General features: G+C 39.5%; 1 protein-coding gene across 23 annotated transcripts in view; it reads right to left on the bottom strand.

Moving 5' to 3' along the window:
- The window catches only part of madd (MAP-kinase activating death domain), a 56,149-nt gene extending 37,683 nt beyond the window's left edge, over positions 1-18,466 (bottom strand). For 6 of the 23 annotated variants that reach the window (XM_037095856.1, XM_037095865.1, XM_037095850.1 and 3 more), the window contains exons 1-9: positions 17,986-18,465; positions 11,171-11,385; positions 9,748-10,386; positions 5,500-5,803; positions 4,105-4,236; positions 3,873-3,986; positions 3,659-3,739; positions 1,078-1,134; positions 21-193 (exon numbers count right to left, since the gene is read on the bottom strand). In XM_037095856.1, coding sequence (XP_036951751.1) covers positions 21-193; positions 1,078-1,134; positions 3,659-3,739; positions 3,873-3,986; positions 4,105-4,236; positions 5,500-5,803; positions 9,748-10,386; positions 11,171-11,229 — 1,559 coding nt within the window. In that variant the 5' untranslated portion in view covers positions 11,230-11,385; positions 17,986-18,465. Of the gene's footprint in view, positions 1-20; positions 194-1,077; positions 1,135-3,658; positions 3,740-3,872; positions 3,987-4,104; positions 4,237-5,499; positions 5,804-9,747; positions 10,387-11,170; positions 11,386-17,985 lie in introns of all 23 variants that reach the window. The other 17 variants (XM_037095849.1, XM_037095861.1, XM_037095857.1 and 14 more) reach the window with 7 other exon arrangements.

The raw sequence follows: 18,466 nt of genomic DNA, 5'->3' as shown, positions 1-18,466 counted from the left end.
AAAAGATATTCAAAGCTTGCCTGGTGGCTACATCCACAGAATCAACGTCATTGCCATAAATCAGAGGGTTGAACTCCGTGGAGGATGGCGAAGCTTTATCTCGTCCGGGTGGCAGCAGGGGCATCTCCTGACCTTCCTGAAACTTTTCCAGGTTCAGAATGGGTTGGGTGTTCAAACTCATACTGGCCAAGGCCTGGAAAAGGTGACAGTGACATAAATTAATAACACAGCAGTGGCTCTAAACATAAAACAATACAGCGCTAGGATGGACCACTCCCACAATTGGCATCAACATTTATTTATTTATCATAAATTTCACAATTACACTTAAGGGGATATTCTGTAAATGTTTACCCTCTCAGTAGAAGTAAACCAACCAGGGGCAAAGTGACTGACTGCTTGAAAAGGAACCTGGAAAATCTGGTTTAAGGGGTATTAAGAGAAGATTCATATAGCTAAAATTGATTTAAGCAGTAGTCCCTCTTCCAACCAAGCATCTCTGCTGCCCGGTAGTGAGCTTAAGAGATGTAAGAGATGATAAACTAAAGGGTATTAACCTAGGTTTTCTCCAATTTTACTGTTTTCACAACTACTTCATTTTACTCTTGTTTCATATGGAGCTGAAGCAGCAGTTTTGTGCATGTTGATGCCTGTAGTGGGTGTGTCATTCTGGAGAGGAGGGGCACAAGGGAAGTAAGTCACTATGCATGGTTTGCTTTGAGGGAACTGCTGCAGACTCAAGTCTCAATGTTTAGCTTAGCATAATGGAACATTTAGTTGCTGGGTCTGGATGAATGTTAACTCTGTCAAAGTGATTAGCTTCATCGTATCTTGTTTTGGTTACAAGAACACTCACTGATGCCAAGATAGATGCACGCACATTCAGTCATGCTCAAGCCAGAGCTAAGCAGTATATCAAAAACACTGGTCCGCTGCATTCTGTGACACTGTTATGCATTTTGTTCAAATCTTGAGGAGTAGGAGATATAAGTAGTAGTGACAAGCAAAGTAATGTGTGAGAGAGAAGATATCCGTGCAGGGGGCATTACACATTCCACAGGAGGAGAAATGAGTAACCTTATTTTCAGAGGAGAAGATCTGCTTTTGGGTGATCACGGTCAACCTAACCAGACACTAGGAAGGGGATAAGAGAGATGCGAGGAGAATCACATGAAGGGCTGGGATGATTACTTTGTGACTGACACTGGAACAGCACATGATGGAAGGGTCACCACCATGGCCCTTTCCCTTTCTTTTCTTAGTCTCCTTTCAACAGTACTTCCTATTTGCCTTTTTTGCTGACAGTAAACTAAAGTATATTTTGGTGCCATGTAAATGAGACTCAAATAGATTTCACTTCATGAAAAAATATGCTGATGTTATTATCATTATTTTTCTGATTTGCTGCACAATGAAACCAATGTCTTGCTGTTTCATCACTTCCATTTTCAATTCTGCAATTTACTGATGGAAAGAGATAAGAAAAGATTAATTTGTGTTCTTGACACAATGAAGGATGGCCAGTCGTGCAAGAGAATTTGCATGACTGAGTGAGAGTGAAGAAAGAGAATGACCGAGACAAAGAGGTTGTGAGGAAAGAAGAGATGTTTTCTTTATGCTCAACATGAAAGACAGTGAGATACACGGACAAAGCAATTACGTGACGAGACTTCACCTACAGAATCCAGCCACTTAAAGACACATGAAGGCCATCCATGGTGACCAACTGGGAGAAAACCAGCGGTCACAATGGAGTGGTGATGACAGATACAGAACAGCAGATCTTTTGAGAAACATAGATAAAATACTTGCACAATAAAGCACCTGCAGCTATATATAAGCCTTACTTGTAACTTCAGCAAAAACATGTCAGGTGAGCATAACTAATACAACCACCATTTTAATAAAAGTAAATAAATCAGTCGCTCATTAGGGACCAATTTATTTCACATATCCAGCGTAAAGTGCAAGTATTTTTGATTGACTCTCACATCAGCAGCATTCTGCTTTGGCATCAAAGTCTTCAGATAATCGGTTAAACCATCTCCAGCGACCTTTTCTCCATTCACAGATATTAATATTGTGTGCTTGTTTCCAAATACACAACTGCTAATCTGAGGTTTTGCAAACTTCTACACACCAGCCTCGCAATCACACATCCGCACACAGGGAGAGAGCTGCTAATCACACATGGCTGAAGAACCTGCTCTGATTCAAGGCAAGTTAAACAAAGTAAGTGTATGCAAAGAACAGTTTTTTTAAATCAGTGTAAAAGAACATGAAGCAAAGTTTGAAGAGAACATACAAGGAAAGTTTGATGTTAGTTGTATTAAATGAGACAATAAAATAAAAAGTTAATATATTAAAAGATAAACAGGTTCAGTGTATGCATTGACTTTATAGCATGGAGAGCTTTGACCTTGGCTTTGACCTTTCCTTAGTATTTATCTGCAAAAAAAACACATATTCTAATTGATGTTTTACTTAAGTGGTGTCCTTCTCTCACTTGAAAGATTCAGTGTGCAGGATTTTAGGGGGATCTCTTGCAGAAATGGAATATAATGTCCAAAATGATGTTTTCACTAGTGTATAATCACCTGAAACTAAGAATCACTGTGTTTATGTTAGTTTACAATGAGCCTTTTACATAGTGAAAGTGAGCCACACCTGTTCCACAGAGTCCCAGAAGGGACAAACCAAAAACTAGCTCTAGATGGGGCCCTTTCAAAGTTGACATGTTTTTCGTGTTCGTTTCTTTGTTTTTAGTGGTTTTGTTGGGGCAAAGGGTGTTCAGTTGGCTGCTGTCTTCAAACTCACCTGTACAAACCACTAAATTCTACACACTGAAGGGAAATGCGTAAAATCATTACAAGGATTTGCGTTTAAATGTTTGAAGCATTTCTTCCTTTAGTTATGCAAACAGGAGTTTAAGCTAACTAGTAAAGTTATGAGTGTAATTATCTTAGTACCATGCTGAGGTCTCAGGATTACCAAGGAAAAACAAGGATGCATGACAATGTGACCATTAACAGTCAATGACGGCTAAAAGTTTAGACAATGAGCACACTTAGTGATCATATCATTAGTTTTTAACATTTGCTAAGAAGGGATTTTGTGTCTTATGTTATTTGCACGCATTGTGAAAGTATGCAAAGAAAAAGTTGTGCCCATGAATCAGAAGCAGATTCTGTTATGTTAGATAACTGGGTTTGGGGTTGGGGGGAGTTAGTTACTACAAGTAAGTTTCTTGAGAAGCAGGGTCCTAGGATCTGACTTTACCTCCAAGAGCTAGAGCATGCAAAGAAAACAGGAAAAAAAAAAGAAAAGAAACACATTTGATTGTGTTAGTGCACTACAAATCCCATTTCAAATGCTCGCACACTCATCTACAATACATACAACTGTGTTGAGGAAGGAAGCCCCTACTCTTCACACTGCTGAAAAAGAAGTTTTACATTCAAATAAGAGTGCATATCACTGAAAGTGAAAGGTCAGCTCCAGAGCAGTAACTGAATTATAGAGATGTCTTTGCAAAATGCTCATATTGTGAGTTGTCCCACTGGTTCTGGCCTGAGCCTGGGCTGCAAAAGTGCAGTAGAATCAGAAAATCTTACACTGACAAAAACCTAAGAGGAATCAGATAAATCACATGCAGTACCTGTTTCAGGTGTTTCTTAAGCTCGCCTGCTTCAGGCTCTGGAAGAGGTGGTAGTATCTCTGCATTGGTGGGTGCTATAACCTGAAGACAAAGAAAACAACAATCTAAATTTAAATAAGAAATATCTAACAGCTGAATTCAAAATCTCAACGTCATTTAAATAGATGAAAACAAGATCAGAAAAAGGATTAGAACATCATATTGGTGTACTAACCTTGCTGCTATCGAGGTCTACAAGCCACAAATCATCCGGCATTTTGAAATCAGATTTGTAGAGGAAGAAGCTTGCTGGTACACCTATGATGTAGGGAGTGGGAGCAAGAAGGAGCTGTGGGCAGGAGAAAAACATGCCAGTCAGTCACCATTTCATGTTAATTAAAGACTGCATGTTTGGCAAAAATCATCAACTTCTTTGAAATATGTTTCAAAGAAATAATCCTTTGTACCTGTTCAGCAGAGGCCATACACGTTGGCAATAAGGGGATGACAGGGAACATGTACTCCAGAGGGTAGATCATGGCCACAAAGGCCATGACGCTCATAGACAAAGCATTGTAATCTCTGGATTGAAGAATGACCTGAGCAAAAAAAGAAACAGAAGGAAAACACAATATACAGGTTTAAGTGTTAATGTTTATTTTAACACAAACTTGGTGGTTGTTAACTGCCTTGTTATGCTCATATATCATAATGAAATAGACAAACAGATGGTCACTTAGAGCACCAGAACAACTAAGTAAACTATCACACTATTATTTGATCACTCAGTCCATATTTCCTCCTTTTGTGAGCAACATAAATGTTTCAAGGTTCAAATTTTGCCTTTGAGTCATATTCGCAATATTAAAAACTGAACCGTTATGAAAAATTCATTTGGCAGCAAAAAGTCCTTGAAAGGAAGTCACTCAGAAAGCTTTCAGACAGCACTTAGTTCAACCTGACTGAATTCAATGATGTAATGAATACATCTTCAAAAAGCCAATATGGATGAATGCAAGACAGCAGTGTTTCATACTGGCTGAGAAATTATTTGCGGAGGCTAACCAGGAGGAGGCGGTTGGTGGTGAGGCTGCAAATCACACTAAAGCTAACTAATGATTACACTTGGACAGACCATTCAGAAATATTTTTCAATCAATCTGCATTCCATACTGAATTTAGGTAGGAGGACATTTATTTAAGTAGTTGGCTCAGATAAATTCAATATTTGAGAGACATTGACTGACAGAAAAGCAGAAAACCTATCCAATATTTACCCAGCAGTACGGCCTTTCAGCAGTGTTAATGAACATGTGAATCTGAGGTTTGCTATGCAATGGCTGCAAATGAGCCAGTCTATCAATGTCACTGTAAACCAAGAGCAACAACAGAACACTACACCAGCAGCAGCCAAACAAGGATTTCTATTACATCCCTACTAATGCTTCAAGTGTTAATGATAGGAGAGACAGAGTTGAGGAGTCTTTCCTTTTAGTCACATGGTGTTTACAACATCCCTTTTACCCATCATACTTTGCCCACATTGCAGTAAAATGGCTGCAGTGAGTCTACATCTTTAAAAGAAAATGTCTGATGAAGGTCACTCAGGACATTTCTCAGTCCAGGAGCGGACATAGAGCTGCACTCGAGAACAAAGCTCTGACCAATAACAACACATTAGTTATAGCTTTGCTTGTTAGTTCGCCTTGAAACAACTGGACCTTTACTAAAATACAGCTAGAGACAACCACAGAACTCATTCCTGTCTTTAAAAATACAAAGGAAACAAAGACAAAGTCTCAAGCGATCACTGATAAGACACAGTTTCTATCCTGAATTTACCGCTGTGTACCCATCATTACCTTGTGTTCTAGCAGGATACAGCTAAGGACCTGAAGACATGCATCTACACCGAGTAGCTCTAAGGGCAGGTGCAGGGGGAAGTCGACCATGGAGAAGCGAGAGTTGTCAGGCAGGGCAAAGGTGAGTGAGCGTTTGAGTTCATGGGGCAGGACTTCCACATCCACACGTCTCTGTCCCGCCAGTGGTACTGGTGAACGCAGCAGCCGGTACACCCAGGACTCAATCTCCCGCAGGTCTGCCAGCAGCTGGCTGCCTTTCTCGTCCACTGACAGTGCCCCCGTGAACACGCGCCACATGGTGTCCCTAGAAAGAACATAAATCGAGATATATTCAGAACGGACTGTGTCTCCATTAAATTCCTTTATTATTTATATTTTTTATTTATCTATAACATGTAAAAATAAATAAATGTATAAAAACATTGTGAAAATGACAATATGTAAGGTCTCTTAATACTTCAAATAGTGTACAATAGAACCAATCACAATGTTTGTTCAAAATTACTTTCAGGTAGAAAACCCCTGCATCACACACTAACTTACATACAATTTCATTAGTTCTGATGTTATTTCAAAGTATATACATCTCATTTTCACTAATGTCACTTAGAGACCTAATTTACCTGGTGGTCCACAGACTACAACAAAAAACTAGCAATTAGTCCAAGATGTTGCCGATTTTGGATAGCTATCAAAAACACTAGCAAAGAAACACAGTATGCCAAATAAGCACAGTAAAAAAGTCAAATCACTGTGTTTTACTATATATCATTAAATTTTACAGTTCCAGCTGAAAATTACAACAGAAATAAACAAGTCTGCCGGTTTTCACATATCTCTAAAATGCAAACTAAAGAAGTGACAGTGACAGCAACATCACATCACAATAACTCAGTGTACCTCAAGCAAAATGTTGTCTGATAGTACGATGCCTTTAAATGTCAGATTCCCCCAACCACCAGTCCAAAACACGGGGTAATAAAATTTCAACTTGGCAGGACATATTACATGGGCTCAGGAACACTTAGTAGTATGTAGTAGAGCTGTTGCAGTAAACACAGTTCGGAAATGATTGCATTCTGTTTTTACTTATGTTTTACACAGCATTCTTACTTTTTGGAATCTGGGTGGTGGTTGACTTGGCTTTAGGCATATAACACAGAATTAAATTACATAATTTGGTCTTACAATACCTGTCGTCTCCCCTCAAAAAACAAATCAAAACTTTAAGAACCCACACTAATAGTACACAATCTGACATGAATCTCAATGTTAAAGCAACTCGTAAATTGCAAACCACTGGTGGAACAGATTGTCTCTCTGGTGCCAAGCTGAAAATTGCATCTGACATCTAATACAGTGATTCTTAGCACTGCCATAATTAAAAATCTTTAACTGACATGTAAATGCTAAGCTTAAAAATAACACCTATTGATTTCAGTAAACAGTAATCTTAAAGTTAAAAGCTGATTCAATTATTTTTAGTACTGCAAACAGCCACCACAACGCCTCAGAAAACAACCAGTGAAATCACTAATATAATGAGCAAATGAGATTGGAAATACAGGAGAGGCTCTCAAGCAATCAACAAAATATTGATGTGAAAACCCTCCACTCAACACACACGTGGTGCCATTAAACCCTTTCTAGAGTGTATAATCACTGTGTGTCTAGCAAGGAGGGAGATAAATCATTAGTCCTTTGAAGCCCTCCCACCAACTGCAGCTGCTACCCAAAGGCAGCCAGAGACCTCAATCTGTCAGAGCCGCCATAGCACACAGCGCTCACAGCCATTATGCAATGGCTTTCCTCCTTCTCTGTCATCATTGCCACACCACATTTCCAACAACCATGGCAGGAATGAAAGAATCTCAGGTCAGTTGAGCCTGTGGCATGAATGGCCTTTTTTGAGGTTGTCAGAAAAAACACAGTTCTATACTGATACTGATATGTGGATCTGCTGCAGCTTTTTCCCAGAGGAAAAAAATATTAATGTAAAAGATTAGCTGTGCAACAGACATCCCTGCAATCCCTTCAAATGGTGATGATGAGCGGGAAAGCTGCACTGGTTTTACATCTATAAATAGATGATTGTGGAGAAAATGTGCACCTTTGGTGACCAACAATCACCAAACACTGGGACCAAGCCAGTGTGAGGTGACAGCCTAATTTACAATTTGTCACTCCAAAATTGCAATCTACTGTGTCACCCATGGCAACAGCATAGCCAGAAGAGCTTGGCAAATACAGCTACATCACAACACAATATCAAAAAGAGAATATAGTCTACATCTGTGCGTATTTTCTGCAGCTTGAATAAATTATCATGCCTGATTTATCATTAAGAAAAATCTACATACAGTAATGGGGCCTACTAAGAATTATCTTTAAATTAGTCAAAAAGCTGTTTAGTCTACCTAATGTATAAAAAAAAAGTATGGTGAAAAATGTCAGTCAGTGTTGCCCAGAGCCCAAGACGGCTCACCAACTGGGGTCAGCCCTATGTTCCAACAGCCTTGTGTTGCCACATTTCTAATAGTTTTCTTAAAATTAGGCCCTATGTTCCCACAGCCCTATATTCCCACAGCCCTATGTTTCCACAGCCCTATGTTCCCACATTTCTAGGACATTTATGAAAAAGAAGGCGTGGGAACATAGGGCTGTGAAAACATAGGGCTGTGAAAACATAGGGCTGTGGAAACATAGGGCTGTGAAAACATAGGGCTGTGGAAACATAGGGCTGTGAAAACATAGGGCTGTGGAAACATAGGGCTGTGGAAACATAGGGCTGTGGAAACATAGGCACGCTCCCCATCAACTGTCTTTGTTTTGTCCACAACCCAAGAGATATTCACTATTCCCTATTAATTGTAGTCATTAAGGAGTAGAGAAACATAATGACCCATGAATCTGAGAATTTGGACCCTTTAAGAAAAACAGAAACTCAAACAGATTAATTTGTTATGAAGCTAGTTGGCAATTAAAGATAAAGTTGACAACATATCTATGAATCATTGCAGCTCTTACAATCAAAATACTGTCTTAAATGCCACGTCTTCATATTGCATACAGTGGTTACACCAAGCACATTTAATTTCCTGGTTCAGGGATTCAAACATCTGAGGTATCAACATTATCGGTTACATGTTGAAGAAATAAAATTACCATTTTTAATATCTATGATTCAATTTTGTTCTTAAAATCCCATCTTTGTACTTCAGATGTACCTATAACACTGGAGGAAGTAACACTTGCTGCATTATAAATCATTAAAAACAAAACCCTTTAAGTGCACTGTGGATATTTTGGTTGCTATTATTTATCATCAAGGTGGCGTGTGATAGCATAAAGTGTGCTGTGAAAACATGACACAGTCTGCAGATGGCCTGCTAAACTGCATGAGGGCCACTGACAAAGGCTCTTGTGTTAATTCTGTAACACAAGCATACACAGAACAGGCGGACAATGAGAGAAGCAGATGGGAGATAAAGAAAGCAGTGGGCATTGCAGAAAACGTGAGTAAGAAGAATATAAGCAAGACATTTTTGCTATTCTGGTAACTTTTTAACTCTGAAAAAGTGAAGCTGAATTATAATAATAACTTTATTTGCATGTAATGACACATCAACAATAACCCACTGATGCTATTCTACAGCTTAAAGATGATGAAGACAGGTTATAAACTACAAACTGTTTAATCATCTTTGATTTTTAAGCAATGCTAGCCATTCTTTTTACAGAATGTATAGTTGTGAATGTACAGATCTAATGTGGGTCAACTGCTTTTACCGAAACTTACCTCCTAGAGGCTGTAAAGTTAATTATGTTCAACAATACACACATTTTGCAAGGAATGAAAGATGTGCTGATCAAGTCGACAGCTAAAAATGGATGCTGTGAAAGTAAATGTTGTGGGTTGATTAAATCGAAGGTTTTAAGCCCTTGGTAATTCGGCAAATATCGGGGCAATCTATCTGTTAGATAATGAGCTCTCCTGATCAAAGTTGACATTCGGCCAAAGGCCGTCACCAGATAAAATGGACATGGAGTGTAAAAAGCGATGAGTGTTCATCATCTGAAAAGCACAGATGTGCTCAGCAACTTCTCATAGCATCAATCAGATTAGCCGTGTGTGGGTCCTCTTAAATAGTACATATATTTTAATGTGCACCAGGGTGAAATGGTAGTTTTCTAAGAAAGACAGCAAAGAGTTCCATGTATAATTCATAAAGCAATCTTAGGCCTCACCTCTGAGTAGCACGAGGGAGCCCAGCTCGTTGAGTTAGCCTCTGGCTGCAGCAATCCACCAGCCTCTTGAGAATATATAAGCATTCCCTAAAGGTGGAGAAGAAGGGATAGTGGCTGAGTATGCACAGGGAGGTCAGCGTGCTGTTGCGGTTCCTGGCTGCCATCTTAGCAGCGCTTCGTCTGTGCTGTGGGGACTTTCCGGCATTTTGGTCGGCACCTGGTTTGCCGCTCTCTTCCCCAGAGGCCAGTGGAGGTGCTGACTCGACTTTTTTAGGTGGAGATAACACTGAGGGTGGGCCTCCACCGCTGCCATCAGACCCTTCACTAGTGTTCTCCGCCTGTGCTGCTGTCTCTGTGTGGCTGCTCTTGTCCCCTCGAGGACGGTGATGTCCTCGCTGAAAGGAGCGGTAGAAGTTGACGCAGATTCCATAGCGGGTGATTCCTGAGTCCTTGTCGGTCAGCGTGAAAACAAATGAGGAGTCGTCACGAAGGCTAACCCTGCGCTGGCGTATACTCAGGCAGCCTTCTGGTTGGCAGAAAAACACCACATCTGGTGGGAGAGGGAAGTCATGGTGGTCCTCCAGTGGGTAGCGGCGGAGAAGCTGAGGTGTCTGGGCCACACTGTCACTACTTGGTTGCCTGGAGGGGAGGCAGAAAAATATTTGTTTAGTTTAAAAAGCAGCAATGTAGCCTGTAGAGCTGAACACATCATTAGTTCTATGTGATTTAACAGCTTTGTGCATTTTACAATTCATATCTGATGGATCTGAATAAACTGTTTAATTTAATTTGAAATGGCCTTGTGCATCACAATGACTAACCAAGCCCTGACCCATCCTGAAGGTTACAGAAGCAAATCTGTATCTACACTTTGTTTAGACAAGAATCCAGGAACCATTCACATAATCGGGTCAAGTAGAGGAAACAATAATAACAGCCCACAACTCTGAAACTGCCCTAAAGCATGACATTACATTCCTAAATGCTCCAGTAGAGATACTGACTAGCTAAAAAGCAGTGGCAGACTGGATGGTTCTACTTTCACTGTGTTCATGTGAATCATCCTTTCCCCTGTAGCTGCTGAGCTTGAAACAATGTGCTTCTATGCTTCATTATGAATGCTACATCATGTGGGCAGGGATGTAGACACATCTCACAACCCACAGGACTCAAAGGATCTGGAGTCAAACCCTGGGGAACACCCCCGGAGGTCCTGTGCCCAAGCCTTAATGGGTCAGCCAAGTCCGATTTACTGTGATGGGTCATGGGTAAGACTTCTTCCAGCATGTCCTACAGATGCTTGATTGCCTTCCTCAAGTAGCATCAATACAATTTGGTTTTCAAAGCAATATTTACAGCCACCCTAATTACTATGTTGATTGAGCTATTCCTTCTACTTCTTAAAGTCAGATTAAGTTCTCACCTTGCTCCGACCACCACCAGGTAGTCGAGAAGGCGAGGGCACGGTTTCTTTTTCTCCATCTTGGATTGGCCACGTCCTGTATGTCACGGCATCCAGGATTTATGTTCCCTCTTGAGTCAGTGCTGTCCTTTCATCACAACTGGGAAAGTTCAGGTGTGAAGTTGAAACAGAGCTCCTTGATTATCATTGTGATGGCTTGAATGAATGAATAAAACCTGTAATCACACGAAAAAGACAGGAAAAAAGTAGTTTATGTCATGTTTTCCTTTAGGCACAATTAAATAAATGCTGGAGCTTGAACTCATTTATAACTATGACGGAGCATTAAGGAAAAATCTAGGTCACTGACACTGCACAATACCAACATTTTTTCAGAGTTGCAAAATTAAATATGTGTCAAATAATCATGATTTATAGTCTGACCTTTTTTAAATATCAAGGACTACAAAGAAGTTGTGCAGTCTGCTCATGTTTGCAGTAGTCTCCACTTTCCATGTATGTATCTCATCTATTAATTCAGTATTAACCACTTGTCATAAGGAGCCTTTCAAAACCACATGACAGGTGGTGTGTCACATACAGGTAAGTTAGGACAGGAATGAAATCCAAAGGATAGTTTTCACTTAAGAAAATATGAGTAGACAGAGAACAATGCTGTGTTTTTCAAGCAGATAATCCATTTAAAGAAGCAGGTTTATCACAGATAAAAAATATAGTTGCATTGCGTTACGTTTTATTGAGGCTACTGCCAATGAAGAAACTCATTTTCACATTAAAACTCAGCATTGTCCCTTTTTGTCTGACATTCCAGTATTTGTGAAAAAAATCCGGCTCAGATGTTTTCTTGCTATCAAACAGAATTGTCACCTGCAATGTCACATCGACAGTTTACTCGATTGCATAAGATGTCAGACATGACAAGCTTGCTTCTTCATCTCCAGTGTAAAACTGTGTATACATTTGATTCTTAATAATACACAGGCGATAAAAGCAAAGTAAGTGTTTTGGCGTTGATTTTTCTGTTATGACGGATATGTCAGCTGGTTGTTTTTGTTGGAGGATAAGGACTTTTCAGGAGAGGCTTGCTGATATACTAAGCAGCTTAGGAGCCGTGGCGGAATAAGCACCCTTCACAGCTTGTACTATGCCCCCTCCAGCCCTGTGATTTACAGGTAAGTGCAGAAAACGCAACCAGCAACCTCTACATATGGCTATCCCCCACATGGAGCCACTTACAGCTCCAGTCAAGCACCTTCTCAACGTGCTGGAATCCTCAAACTATGGACACAGCAGGCTAAAAAAATCTTACATAAACAGCCAAAACCTGACAACATTACAGCATTAAGAACAATATTTCGGCAGCTTATCGCAATTCAGCAGGCCTTGCTTGAGTCACACAGAGCTGCAACAACAATACTGCTGCTTTATCACCTCATAGAAGCAGTGTTCTGGTAAAGGTAAGATGAGAATGCATGAGACACACCATTTAAACAACAATCAAATACACCAGGAGAGGGTAGGGATTATGCTAAGCTCAATTCTTGACACTTTTGTCACAAACTATTTGCAACAACAGTTGATGTTTTCACATTTGCAGGTGTTTCATGTGTTTCTCCTTGCAGCAATTATGTGATACCATACTTATAGCCAATGGAATTGCCTCTCCCCCACAAAGGATGTCAGAGGTCAGAATCTCATTTAGAGGTGGATGTAAATTACTCAGTATTCTAGTTAGCTACTGTGATTAACCACTGTGTTTTACATCTACAGCGATACAGTTCATAAAAAGCAGGGAAAGAGCATAATGAACAGCTTGTGGCTGCAGTGAAGACTTCAGTCAGAGCAGAATTTGGTATCTGTGTCTCCTCCACAGCAGATTTCTCCTCAGCATGATTGTGAAACATTTTCACAAAATGGCGGCTCTATAAAGGAACCGTTTCATTTTGATGGACGAGAAAAAACTCCTAAATTCTGATGCTTTAGACTGCTGAATTTAATTAAGTAACAGTTCATACATTATACCGTAATATATAATATAATATCATACATTAGGATGAAGTGAGGAGGACAATGTTCAGTGATGGGATCGACTTTTAACACAGCAAACAGCCTTTACTCTTACAGCAACAAATGGCACATGCAGAAACTCCACCCTGAAACACAAACACCAGAGCATTTTTTCACTGTCTCTTAAAGGCCATTATGGCTCATATATAGTACATCTCATTGATTTATTCCAGTTAAGAAATTTGAGAGTCACCTAAGGGAAAAGGACTCGATGAGGCACTGGTTTACAATTATTAGACCTCTGTCACTTACAAGCAAAATACAGGCTGAGTAAAAAAACAGATAATTAACTCTTAATATCAGAAAGAGGTCTGCAGTGGCTTAAAGCTCTAAGCTCTATTTACTTATTTGTATAGTTATTTAATTAGCTAAAGCTACAGCCCAATACAAGAAAGATTGATGAGTTCAGAATTATACTGACATAAACTTAAATAAATCATTGTTAACAATGGTATTCATAGTTTTGTACAAGATTTACTAAGTTGTAAAGTTCCACAACATTGTCAATGTCCACTGCACACAGAGGCAGTGTATCTTGAAGCAGCCAACAGCTTTCATGGTCTTCATGGGTTTTTGGTCTTAAAGTTGTGTGTGTTACTGACTTATTAATATATCTCTCTCATATAAAACTGCATCAAAACGTCAAAAAAACAAAAAGAACTTGCTGTGTATAACATTATCCTACATGTTTCCAGTAATGTTCAAGAGAAATCTGCACTTTATACAGGGAAGAGGGTGAATGTAACCAAACCTAAAGTAAATAAATATATTAAATCATCTACGAACATATCTGTCATGTCACATAAATTTCTATCAGTAATAGTGGCCATTTAACAATGAAGACAACAACTCTCATGATCCCATGCTACTTCATGAAGTCATCAAACTACCTTTTTTTGTTCTAATTACTTTGATAGAAATACAAATTTCAAACCGTGTTTTCAAAACAGGAAGGCCCTGTTATTTTCTATATATACACTGATACAAAACGACTATATAAATACTAAAAACATAACAATCAATATCTTCTCATTAACGTGTGAAATGCATCATTAGATATTAATGAATGTCAACTACAAATTAATGTTGACATTTCACAAGTGAATTTCATGCTTCTTGTCAGGCAAGAACAGACCAGGCAGGTACACAAACAAGTCAGACAGGATGCATGTGATTAAATGTCCTTGCGTGTGATGCAACTGTATCCAGTGAATGTTATGGCTGACTTTATCACAGAAGGCTTGTAATGCATTATGGGTGTAATTATGTCTAATAGCTCAGAATGTGAGCAGAGCAGCCATTCGCAGATGGGCTTCTTGGACAAAATCTTACTTAACTACCAAACAGATCCGAAATTAACAATACTTAACACCATTATTACTGACATATTAGTATGAAAACATTACTTTAGTTACAGAACACTTTTAACATTATGTTTTTCATCTTTGGGAAGATGGTTCATATTTGACAGGGTTAAGATAAAGAATGAGTAAATTGGCTGAATCTTTCCAGTGCTCAAGTATTTGATGTGTGCAATGCTATAGGAGGGCATGGTTCAAAGAGCACTAAAGAGTGGGCTGAGACTGGACACATCTCTTGTTGAGTCGGCTTATGTCAACAGCCATCACATTTTGTTAAATTATTCCAAAACACTGCAATTCTGACGGTCTCCGACTTGCTTTTGCATGTGGGTGAACAAAAAGACCAAAGTTAACTGTCACTTTACATTAATAAGTATATCTGCTCCGAGAGACTGGTAAGGATACAGACACTCTTTTTTCAAAGCTAGTTTTTTGTAGATTTCCAGCTTTTTTTGCACAATTAATGAATCACTATGTTGTATTTTAGAGAGCAGAGACAATGTAAACCTTCCTCATAGTCACAGCAGTGGCTTATACAGAGAAGGAAATAAATCATACAGCTAAATATATTCCAACAGTGCGGGTTAAGCCTATGCAGAATACAGATCTAACCCAATTTATCTTACAACCCCATCAAGACAATGAATCAACGTGCAGGTCTGGCAACATGAACGCTTCCTGGTGCAAAGCCAAAATGGCTATTTCATGAAGCAGCAGAGCTGAAAGCAGAGCTGGAGGCAGACTCATCCAGCACAAAGATACAGAACCACAGCATTATTTTTAGATGACAACAGGAGCACTACGCCACTTCACTGATTATATGTAGTAAGTGAGCTCAGTATTGAACCTTGTTTTGTCTCTCTACAAAAAAAGGATTAAAAAAAAAAGGATCACCACAATATTGTGTGATCTTCAAAGGCAAGATAATGATGTAGGTTAACACAACAGATGAATGTGGTCAGAGTGGTCTGCAGGCAGCACTCACTGGTTACATAAGCACAGAGAGATAGATATGATTCACAGGCCTCCAACATGGACAGCATTTCTTGCCAGTCACAACGAAAAGCAGTGAGCAGTGATGGACACACACAAGAGAGGGTTGTAGTGTAGATAAGACTGTGTTGATTACTGCAATCTCACTTTATGATTACAATCTTTTAATACTGAACCAATGGTACAAGAACTATTTTGGTCCCCAATCAATGAAACTAGTGAGCACAAAATGACGGCCCTGAACTCTCCAGGCCACCACTGATAAAAAATACAATACTACGTTATATCAGTGCTATCAAAGAATTTTACACGAGTACTTGTATTAACAGAGTGCCAATAAACATCTTGAATCATCTTCTCTACTTATATTTTCGTTTCAGTCCAAATAGAAGCCAGGTTTGTTTTGACCTTGCCTGCCTATGACCCTAATTTTTAGTCAAAAACTTCACAAAAAAGAAGTACTTATAGTGATCTATTCTCTGCTGACATACAAATTAACACAAATGTATATTTTCCCATTAACAGGAAGCATATCTATATGTTATGATGTATTTAATTCAATAGGTTAACTTTTCACTTGTGTATTAATAGTTCTATTCTGTATGTATGAGCACGGCAAGCATCCACTTTTTCTTGACTAACGGGCAGCTCAGCTCGATGTGTATTAGAAAACAAAAAGGACATGCATGCCTTGTTTTTATTGAGGGATAAATCACATATTATCCCTTGACTCCATCTGCATCCATACATGATCCTGACACCCAGCTATTAAGCTGTTTTATTGGCCTGTTTTTTCTTAGGCTTCAAAATCCACATTGAATTTTACTTCAAGATCAATGAAGCTGATTTTATCCTGAGTCATAAAGATGAAGGTAGCCCCTAGCACCTATAGCTGCTTACATTTTCCTTCTATTTTGAGACTGGGGCTAGGTGATATGGCCTTAAAATAGCATTGTGAAAAATGATCTCCTCGAAAACACTTCATGAATGCTAGGATTGGTCAACCAAATCGGAAATATCACCATATAAGTATTGATACTAGTACTGGTTTCGATAGACTGTTACACACATTTTGTATTCCATTCACAAACATTTGTCACAACCCCAAATAATAATCTGAACAACATTCTTCAAATCTGTAGTATTTTCATTCTTAAATGTAAATTTTCTCTTTCACTCTAAAGGCATCTTTGCATTTTACCTGCCTGTAAAACTAACGGCTGGGCCATCTGGAGATGTTTCTCTATTGATTTTAACGGTTTCTTATTTGTACTTTATTAATTGATGATCAAACTGTTTATGAACATTCTCTATTCATTATACATCCTTTTTCCACTGAGCTCCTCAACATATCTTATATATTGTATTTCTATTTATCATTTTATTATCATTTTATCACTACTCATCTGACATCTTACAGCATGTTTTACTTAAGTATGTCTGCAGGGCAAGCAAACTGCCCAAGATGGGATTAATAAAGTTGTCTGGACATGACATATTATTGATAAACTGCCCAGCTCTGTTTTAAGACAGTGGTTTCTCATGTGTTTGACCTGATTTTTGCCTGACATTACATTAAGATGTATACTGAACGAAACGGTAAGTACAGATATCAAAGCACGCCTTAACGATATATAATAAAACATTTAGCAGCAGGATGATATGAGTCATTCATTCTACACTATACCATCTATCTGTTACTCACCCCCATGTCACGGTCGTTCAATCCACTTATTATTAAATCAAATGCCTTATCTCATCAGTCGTGTTTTCGTCGGAGGCTGGTTTGACATTGTGTAAAACAATACAACTGCGAAACGATGCTACAGACGTGAGGAGCGGTGGGTTTACAATGACACACGACTTAAACGGAATGGGTGTCATTTACACAGTGCAGATCCGATATGGGCTGACGTTAGTGACGAGGTGTAGCGGCAGTTTTACTACCTAACAAGCTAACTGTGGAGATTAGGGTGACAGTTAATGACATGGGGGGGGGTTACCATAGGATAGAAGCGTTATAACAAATATAAGGCGATGCCAATGCCTCCTGATAGCTCTTTAGAGAGCAAGTCGTGTCTCTTGTGGCTGGGTCATCCTTTATTTAGATCTCTAACAAGCTGTCAGGCCTTGACTTGTCCTACATGTTCACCTCAAAGAAGCATCATCTCACCTCCACTCTGCTAGCTTTATGGTTTCCTACGTCACTGATGGATTAGCTAGCTAGCTAGCTGCCTAGTTAGCTGCTAACAGTAGCTTCGCCGATATGGATAACAAATGCTAACCTGTCACATTTAACAGGCGGCGACGACATGAGAAAACAGTTCAAAACAAACGTTATACATGATGTTGGGAGGTTTAAATGGCACAGGCGGTGAGTAACAACATCCTTACCTGCATACATTAGCCGATTAGCCGCTAACGTTCGCAGCGAAGCCAGCTGCTGATGACGGCCTGGGTGGTGGGTGCCTTCTTCGGTCACTGAGGGAGCAAGGTAAGCGGTGTTTGTCTGAATTCAGCCTTCTTTCTTTAATATTACGGTTTATCATTGGAAACGTTAGACGAGCACGACGTCTAGAACGGCTCGCTTCCCCGTCTGACAGCTTCGCTGCATAGGAAACGTTGCGAGATGTATGTCCGCCTCTCTGCTCGATGAACGGGTGGCTCGGTCAGTTACAACCTGCCTTCACAACATCCTCTTCATCATCATCTGCAGGGAGTTCCGCATACTCACAGCCCGACCCGACGGAAGCGACAAACAAGACCGAAGAAATCCACTTCATGCGCCCCACAGGAACTAATAACGTGTTTTTTTTTTATGGCAGCAGTATTTCTTCATTTAGTTATCAGTCTGGATATTTGCGGTATTTAACGT

Source organism: Acanthopagrus latus, chromosome 4, assembly GCF_904848185.1.
Source record: "Acanthopagrus latus isolate v.2019 chromosome 4, fAcaLat1.1, whole genome shotgun sequence".
In the NCBI taxonomy this organism is placed as follows: domain Eukaryota; kingdom Metazoa; phylum Chordata; class Actinopteri; order Spariformes; family Sparidae; genus Acanthopagrus; species Acanthopagrus latus.
This window is presented reverse-complemented; position numbering and strand designations above follow the sequence as displayed.